Source organism: Gambusia affinis, linkage group LG02, assembly GCF_019740435.1.
Source record: "Gambusia affinis linkage group LG02, SWU_Gaff_1.0, whole genome shotgun sequence".
NCBI lineage: Eukaryota > Metazoa > Chordata > Actinopteri > Cyprinodontiformes > Poeciliidae > Gambusia > Gambusia affinis.
This window is the reverse complement of record NC_057869.1, coordinates 31,800,275-31,826,522: the sequence shown is the minus strand read 5'-3', so window position 1 is coordinate 31,826,522 and position 26,248 is coordinate 31,800,275. Positions and strand designations below refer to the sequence as shown.

Here is a 26,248-nt window from a genome sequence, read left to right as displayed (position 1 = left end):
AAAATACTTTATTAAGGAAAAAACTCAACAAAACGTGTTCAAATTAATGACCCAACAAAATTAATAATCTCAGTAATTATTATTTCAACTACGTCTTGCGCCATTCTGTGCGTTTCAGTTCCATTACCAAAATAAAAAGGGACTCAAAGACCGACTGACCGAGTTTAAATTGGCTAATCAACCACCGCTGTGTTCAGGGGAGCGCTTCTTAAAAACCACAAAATAAATATCAAGCCTGAAGGCCTAATTTTGTAATGGACTGAATGTTATGTTTTTAACGTAATCTCTGCATCTTTAAAAAAAAAGTAGATCTTGGTCTCAAGACGTTTGGGCACCTGAGTGTTAATGAAAAGTTAATATATTTCAGTAACTCAGCTCTCAGATAAACTTTATATAGAGTAATTATTACACAGACCATTCAGAAAATGGTCTGTGTAATAAGTCTGTCTACAACTGACATATTACAGTTGTAGACAGTAATACAAAGATTGTAGTGCAAGTTTAGCTTTTATCCATTCTGTACTTTGTGTCGCTCACTGGTTGGTATTTGGTTGGGCACTGTTGGGCAAACCCTGGACCACGGTAACCGGAAAAGCAGTGATGCAGAGTGCAACGAATGTCCGGGCGCTTCTACAAGGTGATAATCAATGATTTTAAATGAACAGATAAATGTGAACTCAAAATATGACCTTAGTGATAAAATGGCTTGAAAGAAGGTTAAAATAGTAATACATATTACAATCCTAAAGATAAAAGGGACTTTCCTTGCCATGTGAGAAGGTAAGATGACTTATTTGTTTTATTTTATTTCATATACACTTGTTTTTGAGAAGGCAAGCAGGGGAGCAGTCTATTGCTGGGTTGCAGATGACACAGTGCTGACGTCATGCAATGCAAATGGGAGTCAGAAAATAAATGCAGTCTATTTACTTCTGTTGGTCCAGTTTCAAAATGCCTAAAGTCTGTGTTGTGTATGGTTGTTCCAAGTGTTCTAATAGAGAAAAGATAAACGTTATTTTCATGCTTCGAAAGTAGCTGGTCACAAGGGAGTCAATTTTTAAAAAACCTTACCGAATTAAGAAGTAAAAAGTAATCTATGGCTAAAAACAGGAGGCGGAGGAACTAACAAAGCCAGAATTTGCAGTGTCCACTTTCTGACAGGTAACGATAGCATCGTTTAAATTGTACAGATATTTTATTGGACAGTTACTTAGAAAGACAAGCATTCACATATAAGGTAACATGTATTATTTTTACGCCCTAGCTTGGTTGTTTCCAGAAAAGGTTTGACTGCTAGTGTTATCAGCTGGATTAGTGCTAACATTGGTATTTTACATCTTATTTTAATATTTTTAAGGTTGTTCAAGTGCAGCAAGTGATGTAGAGGCCCAAGACTGGGCCCCTACTGTTAACCTGGGCTGGAACTATTTTCCTATTCTCTCTGGCCACCATCCATGTTTCTGTAGATCACTGCGAATGGTTGACCTGCATTGTAGAAATGCAATATGAAGTTCAGCATTTAGTTGGGTTTACAGAAGCTAAATACATTATTTACAAGTAGATCCAAGCACATAGAAATAACATGGGTTAGCTTGTTGTTTGCAATAACATTGTTATCATAGATTAATTACTTAAAATAGCACAACTCACTACTCACCCAGCAGAAACAAGTCTACAGCCATTTAATGCGCCTTTTGATCCTAAATAGTTGTAGGCCTTTGAAAGCTTTCATCTGGCTCATTGTATAATATGAGATGCACAGCATCAGATAGTTAGTTATGTCATTGTCAATTGCCTCGACACCGGGTAAATCCTCAGGATTATATAAGTCCGATCCTATAGGGATCATATCCTAAATATACATGTATTTTTTTGATATACCTCATCTGTGCCAGCCCATTTAAGGCTTCAGCATACTCGTTGTTGTACATTTTGCTCTGTTTTGAACCTGAGAAATTCACTTCCGGAGCCCTATTTGTATTCCGTGTATCATCCGGGACACGTGTCTGTAACCCAGCAATTGCTGACAAAAAATTGCTATTACACAGAGTGTTCAGACACAGACAGAGGGCTTTTGTCACCTCGCCTTCATCTCCATGGAGACCGGTTTTAAGGTTGTATGGACGCTTACTTCATTGCTTGGAAGCTTGTTCACTACTAAGTTCAAATATGTTCTATTACTTGTAAACGCTACTTTAGTTGATCTAAAAATGTGGAACCACACTGTGTTAAATACATATTCTACAATAGCAATGAAACCTACAGAAATAGTAATATGAGAAAGGTATATCTCTTCATAATTTAGTAAATCAAGTATTTTTCAACTATTACCTGACTGAATAATATCAGTATTTGACTTTCACTCATTGGGAAAAACTAGTGGGACTTTTTAAAACAATGTGCCAGAAGTGAGGTGTTCTCTCCTGGTGCGCCCGGCTAGCTGACAGCTGGTCAGGGAGCTGGCTGTTAAGGCAGACATCTCAGAAAATTAGCAATTAGGTGATGTATTGATGAATAGAGCAGATATTTGAGACTTGCACAGCTAGGAGACTTCAAATTCGGACAGGCCTTGTCGCCACACTATGATGTAAGTGGGCTTCAAATCCGGCCTTTGGACAGAGCTTTTCATTCTATTGGCTGAAACAATGCCAGGCGATGGTACATCTTTGTTTTGAGAGAGAGCAGAAAAGAATTCGCAAGCGAGCAAAGAGATTTGCAAACAGAGGTTTGATCCGAGCAGAGAGAATTCCATCCATCAATCCATCCATCAATCCATCCATCCTCTTCCATAGTTACAGGAGTAGCTGGAGAAAAAAAAAACTTGCCAGGTGTAAAGACTGGCCACGCCTCAAACCTACCTGCTGGAAACTTTCTCTCAAGTGACTCTGGTCCTCAGGATGGCAAAACTCCAGAATGTCCTTTCCTAGCAGGTCCTAAAGATTTAGGACAAGAGATTAACTAAGATTTATCATACCAAAAGAGATTGAACAAATTCTCCGTCTGTTTTGTTTTTATTATTATTATCTTTTTTTAATCTTCTGGGTCTGTACAATCCATTTGCTCACAATCAGTGTGTGCATAAATGGTTGAATGACTACATGTACATGTTCTGGTCATAAAATTAGAATATCAGAAAAAATGTTGATTTATGTCAGTAATTTCAATCAAAAAGTGAAACTTGGATATTATATTCATTCATTACACACAGACTCATATATTTCAAATGTTTATTTATTTTAATGTTGATGATTAGAACTGATAACTAGGGACGGGCCAGACGACACTGAAACCTCAAGCACCAAACAAACAAGATGAAACCCTGTGTTGGTGCACTTATCACTTTAAGGAAAACCATGACCAATACAGTTCCTATGTTCCTGTTTGGTCACAAAGGCACCAAATTGTATTTATGAGGGAGAAAATGTGTTGACACATTTGTGGGTTTTGTTGAATGGAGATACTTTGTGTTCTTTGCTTTGCGTTGGTTTTTGGATCGTATTTGAATACGGGTATGGATCAACCGAGGAAGAGAAAGTTTTCCTCCTGTGGGATCATCTTGATCTTATCGTCAATAATAAGGTAAATTATTATTCTATTCTTATTTCCACTTTTTAAAATTTTTCTTTTGGCTTATTCAAATTCCTTTCTATAGGATACTTGAATTAGTATCCTACAGGGGTTAACTTTTATTTATATTGTAGGTGAAACGTAGGATTTGCTCCCAGGTTTTGTCTTACTGAGGGGGATGACCGGTTAAAGCTCTGTGATAAACCTTGGTGTTTACAGAAAGCAGGAGATTGAACTGGATCTTCAACTCAACCATCTGCTCCCAGTTCAGGTTTGCTAAGATTGTTACTTATATTTAATTGCATTTTAACATTTTTGCAAATCGCTCCATGTAATTGCAATAAATCAATGACACAGATTTATTTTATTTTTTTCTCTGATGACAACCTGTGACATGGAAGTCGAAGAGAGCAAAGCCAATTCAAATGTCATCACCGATGCCAGTATCGAGGTACAAAGATGCATCTCCGAGGTGAACACACTAAGATCACAGAGTCCACTACAATACTGGAAAATGCAAAGACTACATTACCCTATCTTATAAAACCTTGCAATTAAATTGAAATTATTTCTAATTTGACAAGGACAGATTGCAAGAGTTAGAAGTGGATTCTAACTATGCAGCCAACCAGGATCCTGGCCTTTATAATAACTGTGTTAAACTCCAAACCAATTTCAATTTGACTACCTCTATGACTGCTCTACTTCAACTAACACAGATAAGGCAGCGCTTTTTTGAATCTAGAAACAAAGCGGGGAAGCTTTAAGCTTTCCAGGTGCAAGCTCCAAACTGATCCCATTCATCAGATCAGCTACAGGGGAGATTCTCTCTGTTCCCAGCAAGATAAATGATAGATTTGCATCGTTCTATTCAGAATTGTATGCCTCCCTAACTACGATCATTCTCACATGATTTACTTAATGATATCAGCTTTCCACAGATAGATAATGAATTGATAAGAGGTCTAGGTTGGTCCTATCATTATAATGGAGATGCAGGAAACTACCAAGACCATAAATTCAGACAAATCCCCTGGACCTGACGGTTTCTCTTCGGAATATTATAAGGCCAATGTGGAGCTTCTGGTGCCAGTCTTGATAGATGTGTGTAATGCTCTTCTTAAACAGGTGTCTGCCTATCAGAGGCTACAATATCCCTGATTCTTAAGAACGACAAAGATCCCTCATTGTGTAGTAGGTAAAGACCTATTTCCTTCCTTAATGTAGATTTTAAAATTTTATCTAAAATTTTTGTAATCCGTCTCCAGCAAGTACTTCCCCTCATTATTTCATTAGATCAGACAGACTTTATAATTGGGTGGCAGTCATTCCATAACACCAGATGTCTTCTCAATATTATTCATAGGCCAGGGACCTTATAACCTGAAATAATTGTATTTCTTAACGCAGAGAAGTAGGCCTGTCACGATAGCAAATTTTGCTGAGAATTAATTGTCTCAAAAACTATTGCAATAGACGATAGTATTGTTTGAAGACCTTTGTACACTGATTTAATGGAAATGACATAATAATGCATATGATTTCCTGCCAAAGATAGATACATTTTATTTTCAAAAGAACACCCAACACTGGAACTGAGAAACAAAATAAACAAAACAACCAAAAATAAAAATAAAATTGATTCTCAGTCTCCATAAAAAAAAAAAATGCACTTGAATAAAAATACCAAAGTGGAAATAAATACTGCATTCAACCAAAAGAGTGCAGATTATGAAGTCTGTATACGATATTGCCCTTCAGTAATCATTAGATTTAAATAGAGAAAATGGGCACATCGACTACCTGATGCAATAGTTCACACCTACATTTTCCCTTTATGACAATCTTAGAACATTGGCCATTCTAAGATTGTTGCTTGTGATCATCCTGTAATGTGTGGTGTGTTATGGTAGATCGTTGTGGCCGCTCTGATCTAAATCAGGGGTTTTCCCTGACTGGGAGCGTTAATGCAGCCTCCATACTTTCTGAGGGAAAATTACAGAGGGGAATCCCAAACAATTGACACGCAACCCAAACGGACAATGGAGATGATATGTGGAAACATTAATGTTTCTAAAACATTTCGTGCAAAGAATATAGAAAGGGGAGAAGTTGGAGCAAAATTGCTACGCAGTTGATGAACCCGGTAACTTTTCAGCTGTTCTTTGTTAATGTGACATAAATAGGTTATAATGATTTTCATTCAGTCAGGACGTTACGCAGACACTAGAGCAGTACTTCTCAATTCCAGTCCTCAGGCCCCCCTGCTCTGCATGTTTTAGATGTACCTCTACTCCAGAACAGCTGATTCAAATGACTGCATGACCATCAAGTGCAGCAGAAGCCTGTTAATCACCCACATATTCACTCCAGGTGTGTGGCAGAAGGGAAAAACCTAAAAGATGCAGGGTAGGGGGGCGTGAGGACCGGAATTGAGAAACACTGCACTAGAGCCACATGAATTGCAGGTAGATTGTCGTAAAGCACTGATTAATGCCTGGTTTTAAAATGAGTTAACTTTACTTGTAGTCATTATTATGTGTCCATTGTTGGACATCACAAGGTACGATCGAACCCGATCGAACCGTTATACCTAGGATTTCTGTCGGCTAATGTGTGATCTCTCAGGTTTTGAAAATGGGCCGACAATCGGCCGACAGCTCTAAGATGTGTAGTGTGGGCTGGGGATTACACTAAGGAAATAAGGAAGGGAGTGTCAGTGAAGAACAACGGAGTTGAGCCTTTTTTCATTTAGCGTCATCAACAGAAAGAGAAAAACGCTGGAAGAGACGATAAGGCCAATAATTAAAATGACTTCGATAGTTTTAATTTATTGTACGATTAATTGATTTATCGTTTATCACAACAGGCTTACAGAGAAGGCATTTGACCGGGTTGAATGAGGGGTTTTATATGGAGTAATAGAAAGATGTGGCTTTAATAATGATTTCATCCTTTCGGTTAAGCTGCTGTACTCATCACCGGTGGCCTCAATTAAAACAAATGACACGGTGTCTTCACCCTTTCCTCTTGGAAGGGGTATGAAGCAGGGATGGCCTCTGTCCCCCTTATTATTTGCAATCGCAATAGAGCCTCTAGCCATCTGGTTGCATGCCGAGGAAGGTTTTATATAATTCTAAAATTTGGTGTAACCCAACGGATTACTTCCTCTTACATCTCTTCCAGTGCTCTTTAACTTTCTAGAACAATATAGCAAACTCTCCGGTTATAAACCCAATTATTTCCTTTAAACTCTGGCAGGGAACCTCCCAGGTTCAATTTCACCTTTTAAATTGGCAGAAGCAGGGTGTTGTTATTTAGGGATATTTATCTGTTCTTCTGTCTAACATGATGAATAAGAATGTTAGGTAAATTGTATATATTATCATCAAATATTTGTTGTTTCATGTAGCCTTTAGTTTTACCTATATAATGTTCTTGACTTATATACCTTTATTGTTTTGTCTTAGCCTAAAGAATGTTTGGGTTGTTGTATTGCTCTGTTTCTTTCCTCAAGAAGGCCACTCTGAAGAAAAGCAGTGACGACCAGGTCCAACAAGGTTTATCGCTCAGCAGAAACCAAGGCCTTCCTGACCTGTTAGACTGTCACCGTGAAGACGTACAACTTGGTCTGTTTTGCTTGGAGCAGAAGAATCTAGTGTGTAGATAACATGTGTCTAAATAGTGACTAACGTTTGCGTTGCAATCATGTGATTGAAGTGTTTTCCCCACCCCTTGAGAATTGCAACGCTCTCTGTGACAGGGATCCTAACAGCAATAAAAAGGGAGAACGGACACATATGTTTTCAGAAGCGGAAGAGATTTGTAACTGAAAACATATCTCTGGCTGTTTCTCCTCGCGAGTACAAAAGAAACTAACTCTCTTGTCTTTCTTGTGTTTGTTTGATTTGTCTTTAATAGGTGTTAAACCTGACAAAAAACTTTTTACCATTATTAGAGAGCACGGAGAAAGAGTTTGACCGGTGGTTCCTATTACCATTATCTCTGGTGGGACAGGTGAATCTGGTTAAAATGGTAATTTTCCCCAAATTTTTGTACCTGTTCCTATACTAATTACATAAACATTTTTTGATAAATTGGACAAGGAGATATCTCAATTCTTATGGCTTAAAAAACCTGCCAGACTTTGTAAATTAGTGCAAAGTCTGGTCTGCCCTCAACATATGAGGGCTCTTCTGAACTTCAGGTAGTACTACTGGGCAGCTAATATACAGAAACTATTAAATTGGAGGAATGATGCTGATGCCTCACCTGCCTGAGTGCAGATTGAAAGGGTAGCTTGCCATTATTCATTGTCCTCTCTGCTGAGCTTTGTTCTCAGCTCCCACCCCCCCCTCTTCCCTGGTAGAGGACAGTCCCATAGTCAGGGCTACATTAACTATTTGGAGCCAATTCAGGAAACAGTTTGGCCTGCATGGGCCTTCAATACAAACTCCTTTAGCCAAAAATTCTAACTTTATGCCTTCAGCCACTGATTTAGTCTTTAGCTTGCGCAATGGCAGAGGAACCAAGACAGTAAAAGATCTTTATAGTAACAATGTCATTTTATCCTGTGCTGAACTATCATCTAAATTCATATTGCCCAATTCCCATCTCTTTGGTTCCTTCAGGCCAGCAATTATGTTAAAAAGGTGTTTCCGTGCCTAATTCACCCCCTGAAACACTTTTGGATACTCTCCTGTAATTAAACCCACAACGGAAAAAAAATTATTTATTTTTTCTATAATTCTATTAATAATAATGCCTCAAAGTTTGCAGCTGTTGTTAAAACAGCATGGGAGTGGGAGCTGGTTGCTGAAACAGAGGAGGAACAGTGGGAGACTGTCAAGAATTTAGTTCATAAATACTCAATTTGTATATACTCAATGCCCAGCATGCCTTGATCCAGTGAAAAATATTCTATAAAGTGCATTACACACCAGCCCTAAAAGAATATTTCTGGGCCGCACAAATTAGACCCCTGGTATGTTGGTGCAATGATGACTATGTTTCAAAATGGAAAAATATGGAAATAAGTAGAAAAGAAATAGAAGTTAAAAATTTAATAGCACATAAAATACTCTTAGGCAAACTAAGCAATAAGCTAGATTCAATGACTAAAACTATGATTGAAATATGGAACACAGTGATTGATAATTACAATTTAGAGAAAGAAACAAAGAGTTTGAGCTGGTTTGCTGGGGCCCGAGGTTTAAACCAGGTATTTATGATACAGGTTTCAAACAATGGGCAGATAAAGGTGCCGCAGCAATGTGTAAATTGACTGAAAAGGGCAATCTGCTGAGCTTTAATAGCTTAAGGGGAAAATATGAACTGGAGGATCAAGACCAGTATAGATATCTGCAAATAAAAGATTATTATGAGAAAGAGATAAAAACCAACGTAAGTGAAATAATAGAGATATTTCATTTCCCTATGAGGGGGAATAAATTGCGGGTTATTTCAGCACTATACCAGGGACTGATGGCAGGCAGGAAGACATCTACTATGTACATCAAAGAAAAATGGGAGGACGAATTGAAGGAGCACATAAGCGAGGAGGAATGGTTTAAAATTTGTAAAATGCAGTGTACAGCCACCTGCTCCCGTATGTGGAGGAAATTTAATTGGGAAAACATGATTAGATTCTTTATAACACCAAAGACCAAGTCCGGGATGGTATCTAGTTCACAGCCATGCTGGAGACTCTGTGGCCAGACTGATGTAAGCCACACACACATATTCTGGTCTTGTCAAAAGCTAACCACATACTGGCATAATGTTAGCCTTATCTTGAAAAACATATTGGGATACAGAATACCCAGATCATGTAAAACACTCTACCTGGGATGCCTCACACAGGATGTAATTCAAAAGGATGATGAATATCTGTTAAAAATATTACTTTCAGCATCAAGGAAAACCATCACAAAATTATGGTATAGACAAGACCCTCCTGCAGTGGAACAGTGGCTGAGCATTTTGGAAGAGATTTTCGTAATCGAGAAAATTACATATCGACTAAGACTGCAAGAGGACAAGTTTGTTGTTAAATGGGAAAAATGGAGCGACTAAAGACGCAGGCCGAATGCCATTCTTGTATCCAGCTAAATATGGACACGGTTGTCCAACATTGTGTATGAAGTTGAATGTATTGATGCCTCTCCATTGTATGTGTTCAGAAATGTTCAATAAAAAATAAGTATATATAAAAAAAAAGTGTATTACACAAGTACAAAATTAGCAAAAATTACTCATTAGTCAGTGACGCTTGAAATATGTGTGGACAGTCGCCAGCTAACCATACCTACATGTTTTGGGCCTACCCAAATCTAAGTGGGTTTTGGGGTAACATTTTTAAAATACTTAGTCAAGCAAATCATCAGACAATTGTCCCCAATCCATTGTGAGCTATATTTGGCATCCCTCCAGACCTGAGCCTTTTGCATTATCTGAAACGAGCGCTAGCTTTCACTATCCTTTTGGCTCACAGGCTTATTCTATTTAAGAGGAAACTAATCATCCACCCGTCTCATGACCATTGGGTTAGAGAAGTTCTTTACGACCTGAAGCTGGAAAAACTCAGATTTTCACTTAAAGGTTCTATCAGCACAATTATGGAGACTTGGACACCTTTCCTATCTTCAATGGTTACCATCAATTTGCTCCCTAAAACAGAAGCAAATTAAATCTGTAGGCCCACATATTTTTATCCAGTTATTCTAATTATAATTTTAGATATTTTTTCTCTTTCTCTGCCTCTTTGGAATGTTTGTTGACTGAACTTGAAGCAACATGTATTCTGTGCTTCTCCTCTCTATCTCCAGACTCTGGGACCTTGATTTCCAAAAGAAATTCAAAAGGAATGTAACAGCTGAAACCCATGTCTTGCATAAATCTGTGTGGTGATTCGTGAAGCACCGTCTCCAGCAGCTGCAGTCCACTCTTTGTGGATTTCCCCAACATTATTCAGTGGGTTTTGTTTCACAATTCTCTCCAGGATGCGGTTATTCTGATTGCTTGTCCACTTTTTTTCCTACCACATCTTTTCCTCCCATTCTCCTCTTTATGAATGTGCTTGAACATGGAGCTCCGAACAGCCAGGATCTTTTGCAATGACATTTGTGTTTTATCCTCTCATGCAAGATGTCAAAGGCCATCTTTTGGACAACTGTAGGCTACACAGTCATCCCGATGATTGTGGATGACAGTGGATAAATAGTCTTGACTGAGAGACTATTTAAAAGCGCTTGCATGTGTTTTGAGTTAATTAGATTATTAGTGTTTTTGGCACCAGCGTTTTCAATATTGAATCTTTTCACAATATTTTCTGAGATACTGAATTTGGAGTTTTCATTAATTGTCAGTAATAATAATCATCAACACTAAAAGAAATAAACATTTGAAATAAGTCTGTATGTAATGAATGAATATAATATAAAAATTGTACTTTTTGAATGGAATTACTGATTTAAATCAACTTTTTCATGACATTCTAATTTTATGGCTAATTCTAATTAACCTGTACACTGGAAACCTCAAGTTGTGGAGCACTCAAAGGAGTGGTTGAAAAACCAATATCTATTTTGCCTCCATAAACACTATAATTCCTCATGATTCATTAAAACTTTAGAAAACAAACATGCATAAAGCAGTATGCTAGCTGTTTTTTTAATTATCAAAGAAAATAACCAGGTTTTACTGTACCAGTCAGCTTTCTCTAACAAAGTTTCTGAAAATCTGAAGGAGCAACACAGCATCTTCTACAAGAAGGAAGTTGAAAAATTCTAAAGAGCTTACCTGAGGTTGATAACCAATGACGTTAATGCAGCGTGGATCAACAAACGTGATGACACCATCCGAGTTATGACGTGAGAGGAACTCTGTTGGAACTGACAGGCCATTCATATCCATGGAAACTGGAGAGCTGGTTACCTGAAGAGGGTGCATACAGATGCAAAGGTCACCACATCACGCAGCAATGGAGAATAGGCCACAATTAACCAAGGTGTTGAAATATTTAGAAGTGCTGGTTTTTGGCTTTCATTTATCTGCTGTCAGTTCTGTTAAACTGCAGTGTGACAATGCTACTTACCCACAATGTTATTGTGTCATTATGTGATTATTTTCATAATAAGGATCAGTAGACCATCTGTCTCTGTACACCCGATAATAATGAGCTGGTTTTATTGGCCAGTAAGGGCCAATGGTGGTTAATGTGTAGGAAGGGCATTTTCTCATGGCATCATTTCTTCTGGGACACTGGAATGCAAGGCTCATATGTAGCAGTGTGAAAAGAGTCAGACTTCGAGACAGATTGAAGAGGAAGCTGCTGTGCAATCATGGTGTGGGAGTTGAGTCTGCTGTTAAAGTGGTTGAGCTGAAACACACCTGCAGTCTCCCAATGGCCACCAGGCAGTATTTTCCTGTCTGACTCGCCTCTGAATCCTCTTCTGGTATGGTCATGCCTGAGTTATTTAGGGAAAGGAAGATGTTATAACAGGTGCAATGAGAGTTAGAAGTAATGCACGAGCAAAAGAGCAAGGACTATATTTTGCAATAAAAGCCAGAGCTTTAGTGATATTCTATGAGGAACTAATTGGAAGTGATGATTCTGACGCTGTCTGTAACAGACAGCCTCAGAGCCAGTGTGAGCATGAAGACGAAAGAATCGCTCTCTGTTACTCAGAGCAGAGTCTATTCAGGAGAACATTTAGATCATACCTGTCAACATTTTCCAACTCATTTTATAAATAATTAGCCCACTCTGCTTTGTCTCTTTTCATTCACTGAACCTCAACTCACAACCAGGTACTAATCCACCAGGACCAAATGCTAATACTTTTAACTACTTTTCCTGTCTTCGGATATTGAGTTTGTGTGGAAGTGGCTTCTCATTCCACTCAAACACCCTTTATCAAAATAAGGGTTGGATAGTAGCACTGAGAGATCTGGGCTTCCTAGAAATTTCACAGAAATAATCCTCTGTGTTGGCATCAAAACAACAGAAATCTAAATGTTTGCTGAGAAATTGATTAGACAAAATAACAGTATTTCACAAAGCCAGATGGAAGCATTTATCTGAACATAGGTCAAACTATGTCAAATTGCTGGAGATGTGTGGGAAAACCCAGCTGCAGCTGCAGAACATCTGTTTACCTGCAGGGGGCCAGGCTTTGATGTACCCAGTACAATGCACCACAGAGTATTGAGCCTCTCCTTCTTTGGATGGTCCCAAGCCATTCCTGATAATCAAACATGGAAGGACAGAACACAGCTGCAGGTTAGGGTGAAACATGGATATAGACTAAACAACAGGATAACTGCTACTCTCTTGCATCCAGGCTTTGTCCACATAAAACACATGTATCTGACAGAAGAGTCATTCTGTGTGGTTGTTTTTTTTATTTTTTATTTCAGTTTCAAGCTCACATCTACTGAGGTGCAATGAAACCGCATTTCTGTGGGCTGCTGGATGAAAATCGAGTACAACTTCTGGCTTAAACATTTCGTCCCAAATTTTTTTTTTTATGGCTAGAAGATTATCTAAATATTAGACATGCAGCCTCAGCATTGACAGAAAAACATTTTATCATGGACTTTGAATATAAAAGGTGAGGCAGAAAAAGCCTGCATATGTCAGAGCTACTAAAAGCAGTTTACTATGAAAGCTAAGTTTCTTTCCCTGTTAGTTATCACAACACATTCATATTTTACAAAGGATGAAGCCAAAATCCACTAAAATTCTGAATCCTAGATGTTTTTGGACTCTACCTGTATCTTTTCCTCATGTTAGAGAGACGATTTAGGGAGATGTGATCCAGTGGCGCACTTCCACACCTAAATGACAAAAGCACACATTAGATTTCAACTCATCATGGCATACACTGGAAGATTTAAGAACAGTTTGTAAATGCCACAACCTGTGTTAAACCATGTAAAAACTGTGAGAAGATGTGAATGGAACAAAAGAGATGTCTCCTACCTCATGAACAAAAGTTGTTCCATAACAGAACAAAGCATGAAGACATTTGAGGACCCTACTGTTGGACTTTGAAACAATCTAATCTCAGGTCCCGCCACATGGATGGGGCCCATTATTGCATTAAAACGTCAATATTTACTCTTTCTGAATCATATTTCACAGAAACTACTTAAGACAGAAACCTACACTCACTGGTTCTTAAAACAAGCCTTGCTGTATTTAGCAAGACCCAATGAATTCTTGGGTCATTGAGGGTAAGGTGATGATGACCGATTCCAGTTCTAGTATATTCTTGGAGGAGTGAAATGTATGTTGGTTCAATTCAATGAAACAATTATTTATTAATAACAAGGAATAAAATTTAATTAATTAAATAAATTACTGAGATTCACCTAAAGTGGGTCAAGAATACTGTATCCACTTTTTGTTTAACTCCACTAGTTTTAATTAGTTTTTACAGTACGTTTGCTAGTTTTTAAATGGGGTTCTTAACCCCATGAAGAGAAATAACATAATATCTAAAATGAAGAAGGAAAATATCCAGATAGCTATGCTGCAACAGACACATCTTACATCCAAGGAACATAAAAAATTAAAAACGATGGGCTTCTTTAAAATATATTACTCATAAGTCCAGTCATAGACGGGTCGTAGCCACATTAATATCACAGAGAGTTCCATTTGAACTTATTTCTGAAACCAATGACAAAGAAGGGAGATAGTCGTTGATAACAGGTAGAATGGACCTTACCAAGCTCCGCCCACAACCGACCCACGTGACCGCAAGTCTCACAAGCAAAGCCTCGTAGAGCATTGTTTCTATGTAAACATGACTCCTTTAGTGCATCTTTTCTACCGGATTTTCACAATATATCAGCTACTACAATAGACAGAGGAAATAACAAGTTCATGTCATCATCTGGGAGGAGGTTACTGGTTTTTCAGTCACAAGCTGGTTGCAAACCTGAGGCCAGCAGGTGTCAGTCAGTCAGTTATGGTAGATCTGAAATTTGGTTTGATGACCTCAATATGAGAAGCTACAGACTGTTAAGAGGAACCAAAGAGCTCTGTTAAGGTAAAGACGCCATTTGTTTGTTAAAAGTTTATGAAATATATTTTTTCTATTTGACGTTTGTTATGAATGACGATGCGACCGTCACAAACGAACGACGTAATTAGTCCAACCTTTAGAAACTACAGCGGCTGTAATGCGCCACAGCAAAGGTAAACAAAAGTAAAATAACCAGAACAGGTGATCAACTCAAAACCACTCGTACCTTTTTACTCTCTCTCTCTTTGTGGTTTAAGCACACCTGTTACCGTGGCAACCGCCTGCGCCCCCGCAAGACGAGCAAAGATTACGTTAAAAACAAAACATTCAGTCTGTTACGATATCAAGTTTCCAGGCTTGATATTTATTTCTGGATTATTAAACAGCGCTTCCCTGAACACAGCGATGGTTGATTGACTAGCTGTACTTGGTGCTAGAGTGGCTAACACGAGTAACAGTTTAGTCCAAAGCCTTTTCTGCTAAAATAAAATCTTTAGTGTGTGTCAGATACAGTACACATTGCATATTGATCTGTTTAGCTAACGTAAGACTGTGCAGCAGACAGGCTTCAAGTTGTAGAAGTTGTATCAGAACTGCTATTATGCTGTACTTAGCTAACGAGAAGCGTGTGTTTGTGAGACGGCCACCCACGTGACCACGTAGAATGTGCATCAGCCAATGAAAAGCGGCCCCTCTGGTAAGGTCCATAGATGGAGTCAATGTAACATTATGTAAAGTATACATTCCAGCTGGCAGTGACTTTTCATTTTATAAAAAACAATTTGATTTAATGGGAAAATCAACACCTATACTTATTTGTGGAGGGGATTGGAATATAAGACTCAATCCATGGCTTGACTGGATTGACAATAGAAGATTAAAATGCTCATGTCATAATATGGTGTTATAGATATCTGAAGGAGTTTACATCCAACAAGCCGTGATTATACTCTTTACTCTGATGCACATACGGTATATTCCAGAATAGATTATTTCTTTACTTTTAAAAGAGATTGTCATACGATTTGTAACTGTGAGATAGGCAACATTGACCTCTCTGATTATGCCCCCCTATTGTTAACTTAAGATGAGGACCCTAAAAGTACACAATGGAGATTATATACTCCATACTGAATGACTTCCAGTTTATAAAACTAATCAAATCTGACATAAATATATTTCTAAAAGAAAACAATAATGGTTTCTTTTAGAAACCATTATTTAGTCCAGAAACAGTTTGGGATACACTAAAAGCAGCTATGAGGGGCAAAATTATATCTTTTTGCGTCCAAAAATAGAAAGAGCAAACTAATTAAAATGATCAGAATTAAACAATGAAATAAGAGATTGAGACAAAACATAAGAAAGAATTAAAACCAGAACATAGTATAAAGCTTAAAATAATAAGAAATAAACTTAATGCTATGTATTTACAAGAAATTCAAAAAAAGATGATTTTTACTAAACAACAATATTATGAATCGGGAGCTAAATTTGCTAAACTCTTAAGGAGAAAATTACAAAACAACAAGCAGACAATAATATACAAAATAAGGGACCCAAATTCTAAGAGGTGTGTACATAAACAAAATGAAATCCAACAAGCTTTCCAAAGTTACTATAAACAATTATACACACAACCAACCTTAAAAGATGGGCAGCAAATTAAGCAATTCCTGGAACAACTTAACCTACCTGTATTGTCGCATGATCAAAATCAAAGGTTAATGGCTAATATCACAGAGCTTAAGGTTTCTTACGCCATTACAAAGAATAAAACAAACAAAATCCTGGTCCAGATGGATTTCTGTCCGAATGGTACAAAAATTTAAGTTAGAGTTATCACCATTCCTCTTTAAAATTTTAAACATGGCTCTGAAAGAGGGTAAAATGCCACCATGGAAACTGGCTACAATATCCGTTATTCCAAAAGAAGGAAAGGACCATCTGAGCTGCAGTTCTTACAGATCTATCTCTGTACTTACTATTGATTATAAGCCATTCACATCAATTCTCTCAAGGAGAATACAGGAGATACTCCCAGAACTTATTCATACCAATCAGACCGGTTTTATCCCACAGAGACAAACTCATGATAATATAAGTCGCATATTACATATCTTGAACCACATTCAAAAATACCAAACACCAGCTGCATTGATCAGCCTCTATGCTGAAAAAGCTTTCAATACAGTAAGCTGGGACTTTCTATATAAAGTACTTGAAAAGTTTGGTTTCCACTTATTGATTGGCACCTTTTCCCGTCAATATTTATTGACGTAATCAGGTCACTATACACAAAACCAAATGCATGGATAAAAATCAATGGACATCTGTCAAATACCTTTGAATTAGAGCGTGAACGAGACAAGGATGTGGACTCTCTCCATTACTATTTTCCCGTTACATAGAAACACTAGCCCAACTAATAAGGCAAACTGACAATATCAAAGGCATAAACATTTCTGGACACAAGGTGGCGCTATATGCAGATGATGTGTTGATATACATAAGCAAACCAAACACATCACTGCCTACAGAACTTGAGCAGCTTTGGTGAATTTGCAGGATATAAATTTAAATCTAAAAAAAATATGCAGATATTGACATTTACTTATAATCCACCAAAATCTTTGTGTGCCAAATTAAAACTTAAATGGGACCAAAATGTATTGAAATACCTTGGGGTTCTGATCCCAAAAGATACAACCACTAAATTAGATTGGATTTTCAACAATGGACTGTTACCACCTTCATGAGTTTAATCCAAAGAATTGAATCTGTCAAAATGAACCTACTACCAAGATTTATTTTCTTGTTTCAAGCCCTACCGGTAGAAATTACAAATAAGCAATTTAAAGAATGGGACACAATGCACCAGATTTATATGGCTCGTAAAAAAAGCAGAGAAAAGATTTAAAACACTACAGCTCTCAAAAGAAAAGGGAGGCATGAATGTACCACATTTAAAGAATTACTTCTATTCTGCACAAATTAAACCCTTGATAAACCTTTGTAATAAAAATTATAACGCCCAATGGAAGGACATTGAACTGTCTCTTACTCCAGACTCCAGATCACCTACAGGCAATCTTGGGAAATAAAGATTTAGAACAGATTAAACTGAAAACTGAAAATCCTTGGATAAAATCCCAATTAAAAATCTGGACAGATGTTAAACAGGAATTTAACATCTGTCCAGATGTTAAACTACATGACACGCTAAGAATTATAAGACGGTATGCTTACGATTCTGATTTTAAACCAAACCAAGCAGATACCGGATTCCGTAGCTGAATATCTAAAGGCATCACAACACATTTCTCATTAATGGATAAAGGACAGATAAAAGCCTTTCAAACACTTAAAACAAGTTATAACTTGGGAAGACAGGATTTTTTTAGATAACTACAAGTACACCACTATCTTAATTGGGAAATTATTAGGTATACAGATAAGCAGGAATCAGTACTTAAAGAAATACTAGCGGCATATCAAGCAAAATCCAAAAAAGGCATTATATCACGGTTATACAAAGAACTTATGAATAAAAAAACACAGTCAACTTTATATGTGAAAACAAAATGGGAAAAGAAAAGTAAAATGGAAATCACAGAATTAGAATGGAACAGTTTTACTTCGTGACAGTTTGGAGATGTACCAATTTGACTCATTGAGAGAATTTAACTGGAAATGCTTGTTTAGAATTTTTTTAAACACAGAAACAGAACATTTCTTGTACCAGGGGGCAGACTAAATGCTGGAGGCAATGTGGAAACACAGTACCCAATCACTGGCACATATTATGGGACTGTACAATTAAAAGACTTTATTGGATAGAAATACACAAAAATATTGAAAATATCTTGAATATAAGAATACCTTTTAAATTTGCTACTTTTACTCTAGGTAACACAGAATCCCTACCTGACAACGCAAAATATCTGTTTCAAATACTAATTACATCCTGGAAAACAACTGTCATCTGATACTAGTTCCTCCCTGAGCCTCCCACAACAGATGAATTGATAGTGTGCTAATGAAATCTATCAAATGGAAAAAATAAAATTTTTAATTCATTTTCAACTGAACAAGTTTACTATCCTGTAGTCCAAATGTGTGTCTTATGTCAACAAAACACTATATGGAAGAATACCAGATTGTTGAGAATTTAAAAAAAAGTGAGGGTTCATTCTTCAGAGTGTCTATTTGCTATATAAATGTACTTATTGTTCTATACATAAAAGTAACGTTTTTCCAAAATTATACCGCCTTGTTTCATCTTTTTGTTTTGTTTTTATAAATGGAACTGTAAATACAAGGAATTTCGTGTCAGATCACAGACTGAGATTGTGCTCTTGTAATCTTCTCAATACCTCAAAAATAAAGTGTTAAAATTAAATAAATACATTTTTTTTGGCCTGACAGGGATGCTTGAAGGGGGGGTTAGTAAGGCATGGCGACTACCAGGCTTATAATACACTGGGGGAAACCCTGATTATTATTAATTAAATATTTTCATTTTGGTTTAGTTTTTATGAGTTATAGTAGTAGTTTTGTAGTTTTTTCTTACTTTGATTATTTTTTGCATACAGAATTCAAAAAGATCAAAGACTTGCTATTATGTGTACATTAAATTGGTAATGAATACTCAATAGAATATATAATTTTCAAAAGATTTATTCAATTATTGCTAAAAAAAAACTCTGCTTTCTCCCATCTTTTAATATATAATTTTCAAAAAATTTATTCAATTATTGTTAAAAAAACCACTGCTTTCTCCCATCTTTTCCTGTTGCCATTTTACAACAAGAAACGTGTAAGTGCAACCTGGAGGAGTACGGAGTGCTGTAATTTGATGACAATAGATATAAACTGCTTGGGTGGTGAAAAAAAAACACCTCAATTTCACATTAGTTCAAAAGGGAAATAAATAGATTCGTATCATACTTATAAGTTATCTGGAGTGGGAAGCCCTTGCTCAAGAGATTCTGAAGATCATCTCTGTGGTAGAAGTGAGTGCAGAGTTTCCTGGATGTCAGCGGAAGTTATTTGCGGATTTTTTTTGTATCTTCTTTTTTTGTCAGTTGTGGCTGAAAATGTTGCTGGTCTCTTTGACTGTGGACTAGTTTATGTTTATGTTTAATAAACCCTCATTTACGACTTCTTACACTTTAAAGACTGCTAAGGTTTTACATCTGTTATCTGCTATGATGTTTAGCTACCTACTTCTGCAGATACCTTGATAATTACTTTGCTCTCTATATGACTCAGAATCTAACAGTCTGGGCTGAACTGGATACAACATCCAGAAACATTTTGATCCAGGTCATTTGGCTTGATTCTGTGGTCAAAATTTAAAAATGAGAAAACCATAACTGTTTGATAATACATATGTTATTCACTAACCATGACACTGCTCAACGATACAATCAGCATTTTCAAACAGTCTCAGACAGTTTTAGTGACTGTATTGTTATATATATTTAGCAATATATTATTATTTGTATATTATTATGTCTAAGTCTATTTGGTCCAATAATGGTTCAAAAATAGGAATTCTACCTGAAAGTATAAAATTATGAGCAAAATTGTGCTACTGAACAGCTGCGTGGGGGTCCATGTGTTTCTTCTCTCTTATTAACACTATTAATGATGGACTGACCAGAACTCTGCCGTTAGCTTCTCCACACATTTCCCCTTTCATCCTGGCTTTCATTAAGAGATCGTAAAGAAAATAGGCTCATGCAGAATGAGTCCAGCGCTGCACCCAACCTCTCACCTACCCTGTACAGTTAGGGGAAACACCATGATGCAAAAGGCACCTGAGTTCATCACTATACTTAATTAAAGTAATATTTCTTAGTAACCAACAGACCTCATGCGGCAGATAAAGGAGCGCCTGGAGCCCATACACATCCTCATGGAAGACTGCTGCCCTTCCTTCTTTACTGTCCCCGTCTTTAGGTCCAGAATTCGTCCTGTGGAACCACGAACGAAAATGGAGAATAAAATGTGAAGGCAACACAGTTTGTCACCTACTTGGGGGGGGGGTTATGTATGCTGTGTTTTGAAATTGCAATGGGCGATTTTACAGAAGAGCTACGAATTGAACACGTTGGAATGGCACACAACTTTTTATGAACTGTATGATACTGTGAGAGCTTTGGTGGAGCCAGCTGCACATTGGCCGAAAAAACAAACTACAAACCACAAAGAAAGACTGCTTTCCGTCGTCATCTTTGTAATTTTTGTCAGTAGTAACATCCAAGTACACCTCACTGCAGCAAACAGAAAGGGGTGAGGAAGGACCATGCGACAGACCCATAGCATATTTGGAAATGGGACAATTGCACTTTGGAAATGAGGGGACGCTTATTTCCTATATTATTTGCGACCTCTCGTTTTTAATTTCTTTTAAAATCTTTCACCTTTACAAAGGAGATCCACTGTCTACATGTATTTAAATTTCTCTCTTTTATTTACTTTAGCACCGCTCACAGTTCTTAAATTCTGTAGCTTTCTATGTACTTCTAAATCTGCTCGTTAGTAGAATCCTTTGGGGTCAGATACTGCCTCTACTGGTATGAGGGTGGTAACACAGCTAACATGAATACATCACTCAAACAGAATACCACAAACTCTTTATTTATTAACTCCATAAAGAATAAATTCTTTAAAACACCATACTACCTAATTTTCTTAAAAATGTAGAGCTAATTCAATGATCTTAACAACCCCTTAAAGCGGGCCCAGTTTCACTTGTTGGCCAACCTATTGAAACTGTGGCAATTTTTTTAATACCTTGGGTCATTCCTAGACAGTCAGCTCATTTTGATGGAAAAACTGCTTATATTTTTAAGAAATACTCACAGAGAATCTATGGCTACGTTCACACTTCAGCCTGAAATGACCCAATTGTGTGTGAGCGTGTTTCTTTTTTCCTTAATGTGTCATGGTTTGAGGTGGTGGAGGTGAGGCAGAAACGCAGATGGACCGTTAAAGTGAAATGATGAAGTTTAATGACAAAAAAACAGAACGCAGGGAACAGGATACCACAAGGGAACAGGACGACGAAGTATGACGAGACATAGACGTGACGAGGATCCGACAAACACACGGAGACACAGGTGACATTAAATACACATGAGGTAATCAGGGAACGAGACACACCTGGGAACTAATCACGGGGAGACAGGACAACACAGAGACTCAGACACACAAGAAAACTAGAAATAAATACACAGAGAAACATGGATCCTGACAGTACCCCCCCCTTAACGGGCGGCTCCCAGACGCCCAAAACAGAAAATACAACGAGGGTGGGCGGAGGGGAGCTGGACGGGGGGCCCAGAGTCTATAAACAACGAAAAACAACCCAAAAATAATTGGGCGGAGACACAAGGGTCCAGAGTCCAAAAAACCAAAACAAAACAAACCCAACTGGGTGGGCGGAGCACAGAAAGGCTGGAACCACGAAGGCAGTCCGGGGGCCGACCTCGGCGCAGGAAGCGGGAACCACGGAGGCGGTCCGGGGGCCGACCTCGGCGCAGGAAGCGGGAACCACGGAGGCGGTCCGGGGGCCGACCTCGGCGCAGGAAGCGGGAGCCACGGAGGAGGTCCGGCGGCTGTCCGCGGCGACGAGGAGGAGTCTCTGGGGTCCCACGGGGGCGGCGACGAGGAGCATAGGGGGGCTCGTGACAGGCACTAACAGGGGGCTCTGGACTGGCACTGGGGGGCTCTGGACTGGCACTGGGGGGCTCTGGACTGGCACTGGGGGGCTCTGGACTGGCACTGGGAAACTCTGGACTGGCACTGGGAAACTCTGGACTGGCACTGGGAAACTCTGGACTGGCACTGGGAAACTCTGGACTGGCACTGGGAAACTCTGGACTGGCACTGGGAAACTCTGGACTTACTGAGGGCAGGAGCGGAGGAAGTCCGTTGAGCCGCCTCGGGGCCGGCTGCGGAGGAAGTCTGTTGAGCCGCCTCGGGGCCGGCTGCGGGGGAAGTGCGGCGAGCCGCCTCGGGGCCGGCTGCGGGGGAAGTGCGGCGAGCCGCCTCGGGGCCGGCTGCGGGGGAAGTGCGGCGAGCCGCCTCGGGGCCGGCTGCGGGGGAAGTAATGGCTCCGTGAAGCGACCAGGGGCCGGGTCCACCGGCGGCTCAAGTCGCTTTCTCGGGGCAGGAAGAGGAGGCGGTGTTCCCGGAAGGCGACGAGGGGCCGGGTCCACCGGCGGCTCACGTCGCTGTTGCCGGGCTAACAGCGGAGGTGGTGTTCCCAGAAGGCGACGAGGGGCCGGATCCACCGGCGGCTCACGCCGCTTCTTCCGGGCAGACTTCGGGAAGCGACCAGGGGCCGGGTCCACCGGCGGCTCAGGTCGCCTGCCTCCCTGGCGGAGGTAACGGAGGGGACCGAATCCGGGGGGTGCCAAGACCAGTCTAGTCCCCCGAAAAACCTCCCGGTCCAACTGGGCCAAAAATTTAGCGACCTCACCTCGTTTGTGGTCGGATCCTTCTGTCATGATTTGAGGTGGTGGAGGTGAGGCAGAAACGCAGATGGACCGTTAAAGTGAAATGATGAAGTTTAATGACAAAAAAACAGAACGCAGGGAACAGGATACCACAAGGGAACAGGACGACGAAGTATGACGAGACATAGACGTGACGAGGATCCGACAAACACACGGAGACACAGGTGACATTAAATACACATGAGGTAATCAGGGAACGAGACACACCTGGGAACTAATCACGGGGAGACAGGACAACACAGAGACTCAGACACACAAGAAAACTAGAAATAAATACACAGAGAAACATGGATCCTGACATAATGTGACCTTACCTGATCTTTTCATTTAACAGCTCATTTTAGGGCAGTGTTTACTCTCATTTTCATCCCTTACAGAAGGAAAGGCACACACAGCCTCAGGAGTGATATAGCAAAATTTTTTGCAAGGGGTTGTACAATTTTCAGACTTCGAGATTCTGGCAACCAACCATAAAGTAAGAAATAAAATATTTAACACAAATGATAAGCAGAGCAATTGTCAGAAACATGCAACTACATTTACCTGTCATTGAGTTTTCTGAAGTGCTGAGTTGTTCTCTCAACTTGTCCACATCGTCCGGGTGAACCTGCTCATACAGGGTACTGCCAAGCCACTCTGACTGGGGATGGTTCAGCACTGGAGTCACAGAATCCGACACATAGATGACTCGGCCAGTCTCTGCCGCCACCACAAACAAGAAGCCATCTGCTGCTTCCAGAATAAGGTGCTTCAGTTCCTACAGAATCAAAGAGGCCCAGGGACAACATTTGAGAAACAAGATCCATTGTCTGATCATCCTATGAAATGTGGCACATTGAGTTCCCTGTGTAAAGAAAAAACCTGTCATTGCTTATATAATAAGGGGAGTCAATGTAGTGATATCAGAAGGAGAGAGAGAAAAATTTTGAAAAAGATCAACAATGGCAGGATGATGGCAGTAGGAGTTTGTCCCACAATAAGTGGGTTGTCAGTTCAATTCCAGGTCTGTCCGCCTTTGTTGTTGAGACACATGATGCTTCTGTCAGACTAACCCAGGACAGCTGTGACTACTAGTTCAGAGAAGGATAGACCAAAGTTTTAGCCAAGAACGTAAAATAGAAATCTGATAAAGTGAAGTAGTCATTCAAAAAGAATGACTTGTTAGCCAGTGATCTGGTGTTCAACAGGGTCATCTGTTGAACACCAGTGTTCTAGTTTGTTTCTACTTGTTACTTGTTTCTAGCTTCACAGAGCTAGAAACAAGTGCATGTTCCAACAAGCTAATGTGTGGAGCACCAGAGAGAAGAATATTGCTCCACCACATTCAGTGAACAGGTGCTAGAGCTGAGGGAAGGATGGGCCTGCTATGAACTGATGGACAGTCCAACAGATTTCAGCTTTGTCTCATTCTGTATATGGATGGCATCACGTTGTCCCCGTTTTACCAAGCGCTTCCCACGGGAAAAGGTGCCAAGTTGATGATGGAGACAGTTCAGTACGCCCAGAAATAGTGAAGTCGGTCTCCTTGGCTGGTTTCTCAGATCAAAATTGCTTTAGCAGGCTGACAGTCAGAAATACTGTGCAATTTTAGACAAACAGAGCAGAGTCATCAGGAGGAAGAATATGACAACAAACAGCTGAAACGGCTCACCACACACACTCAAGCCACATCACATTATGACGCTGATCATTTTATGGCCTTTTATGTTCCTCTGTAAGAGTTCACTTTATCTGAGTAGTTGACACATTATTTGGTAAAGTTCACTGTACAAAACAATCCTGATATGATAATCTGTTTATTCTAAACTCTTTATATTACTTTTGGTTGATCATCAGCTTTCATTACACTACCTGTTCAGTGAGAAAGGAGGGCTTATACGCCCCATCAGTAGAAGTGTTGCCTGTCCCCCGCATGGACTTCATATGGGAGACCGCCATACGTAGTATGGTTAGCTTATCAGGCTTTCTGGCCAGGGCACTACAGGTAGGGACCATGTCTGACAGCTCAGTGATGTACTGGGTCATTTTGTTACGCCGGCGTCGTTCAATCTCACTGTGGTTCTCTCTAAAACAGAGGAAAGAAAAGAATACACAGCTAATGACTGTAGAATCACACCTACGTCTGATTTAACTGACACAGATTATCAACAGCTTTATATCATGTCATCCTTTAGGTGTAAAAACAAAATGTTTCAAAGTTAGTTAAACATTAATAATTACTGAAGCAAAACTCCATTGACATTTTAAAAATAGTCACATTTTTAAATATGTGACTATTTAAAAACATGACCTAGAATTACCTCAGGTGGATATCTTCCAGAGTCAACTGCTTTAAATATTTATTTGGAGAATGATCAAAATGTCATACAAACTAATATTTTGCAGAATTGGGACATTGTCTGAGTTGTCTGCTTAGTTTAGTGTTCACCAGTCCTCACCATCTACATTTTTATATTTCTCCAACTCAGATTGAGATTATTTAGCTGTGTTAGGATCCTGTGTTTTGAGGTTTGTTTACTCTGTGTTCCTTGACTCTTTCTTGCTTCTCTATTACTTTAGTTTAAGTCCTTTCTGAGTAATTCTTGCTTATTACTTTCATGCCTTGAGCCTAGTTACTCTTTGTTTCTCTAGTTTAGTTTCTTAGTAGGGATGCTCTGATCAGTTTTTTGCTGCCGATTCCAATGCCGATCACCCCATGAGGCCGATCTTTGTCAATCACCTGAATTTGCTGTTAATTTTTCACTTTAGGTATAAATACTGCTACGTGATCTGGCAAAAATGGATACATGATCTGGCAATAAATTTAGCTAATTTAGACATAAATTACAAAATATTTGCAGGCAAAGTACAGCAGTTATTCAGTCAAAAGGACAACTGAAAAACCTGTAATCATTAAAATAATATTTAATAGTAGGTCCTCAGTACCATAAGCTATGCATAAGTAAAATAAATCTCACAACACTGCTTATATCAAATAATTCAAGAAAAAAATAAATATTCATTCAGAGTCAAATGCAGGTTGCACCAAAATAAACAATACTGAGTTACTGAATCAAACTTCCTGAGAGCATGGAAGCTAGCTGATTAATGCTGGCTCTGGTTGGCTGGTTGTTA

At 39.0% G+C, this 26,248-nt stretch overlaps 1 protein-coding gene across 1 annotated transcript in view; it reads right to left on the bottom strand.

Moving 5' to 3' along the window:
• Positions 1-26,248, bottom strand: part of arnt2 (aryl-hydrocarbon receptor nuclear translocator 2) — a 63,772-nt gene that overhangs the window by 18,781 nt on the left and 18,743 nt on the right. The window contains exons 4-11 of the mRNA XM_044140080.1: positions 24,986-25,199; positions 23,678-23,891; positions 20,482-20,584; positions 13,342-13,407; positions 12,727-12,812; positions 11,959-12,035; positions 11,368-11,502; positions 2,859-2,933 (exon numbers count right to left, since the gene is read on the bottom strand). Of these exons, the coding sequence (XP_043996015.1) occupies positions 2,859-2,933; positions 11,368-11,502; positions 11,959-12,035; positions 12,727-12,812; positions 13,342-13,407; positions 20,482-20,584; positions 23,678-23,891; positions 24,986-25,199 (970 nt within the window). The remainder of the gene's footprint in view (positions 1-2,858; positions 2,934-11,367; positions 11,503-11,958; positions 12,036-12,726; positions 12,813-13,341; positions 13,408-20,481; positions 20,585-23,677; positions 23,892-24,985; positions 25,200-26,248) is intronic.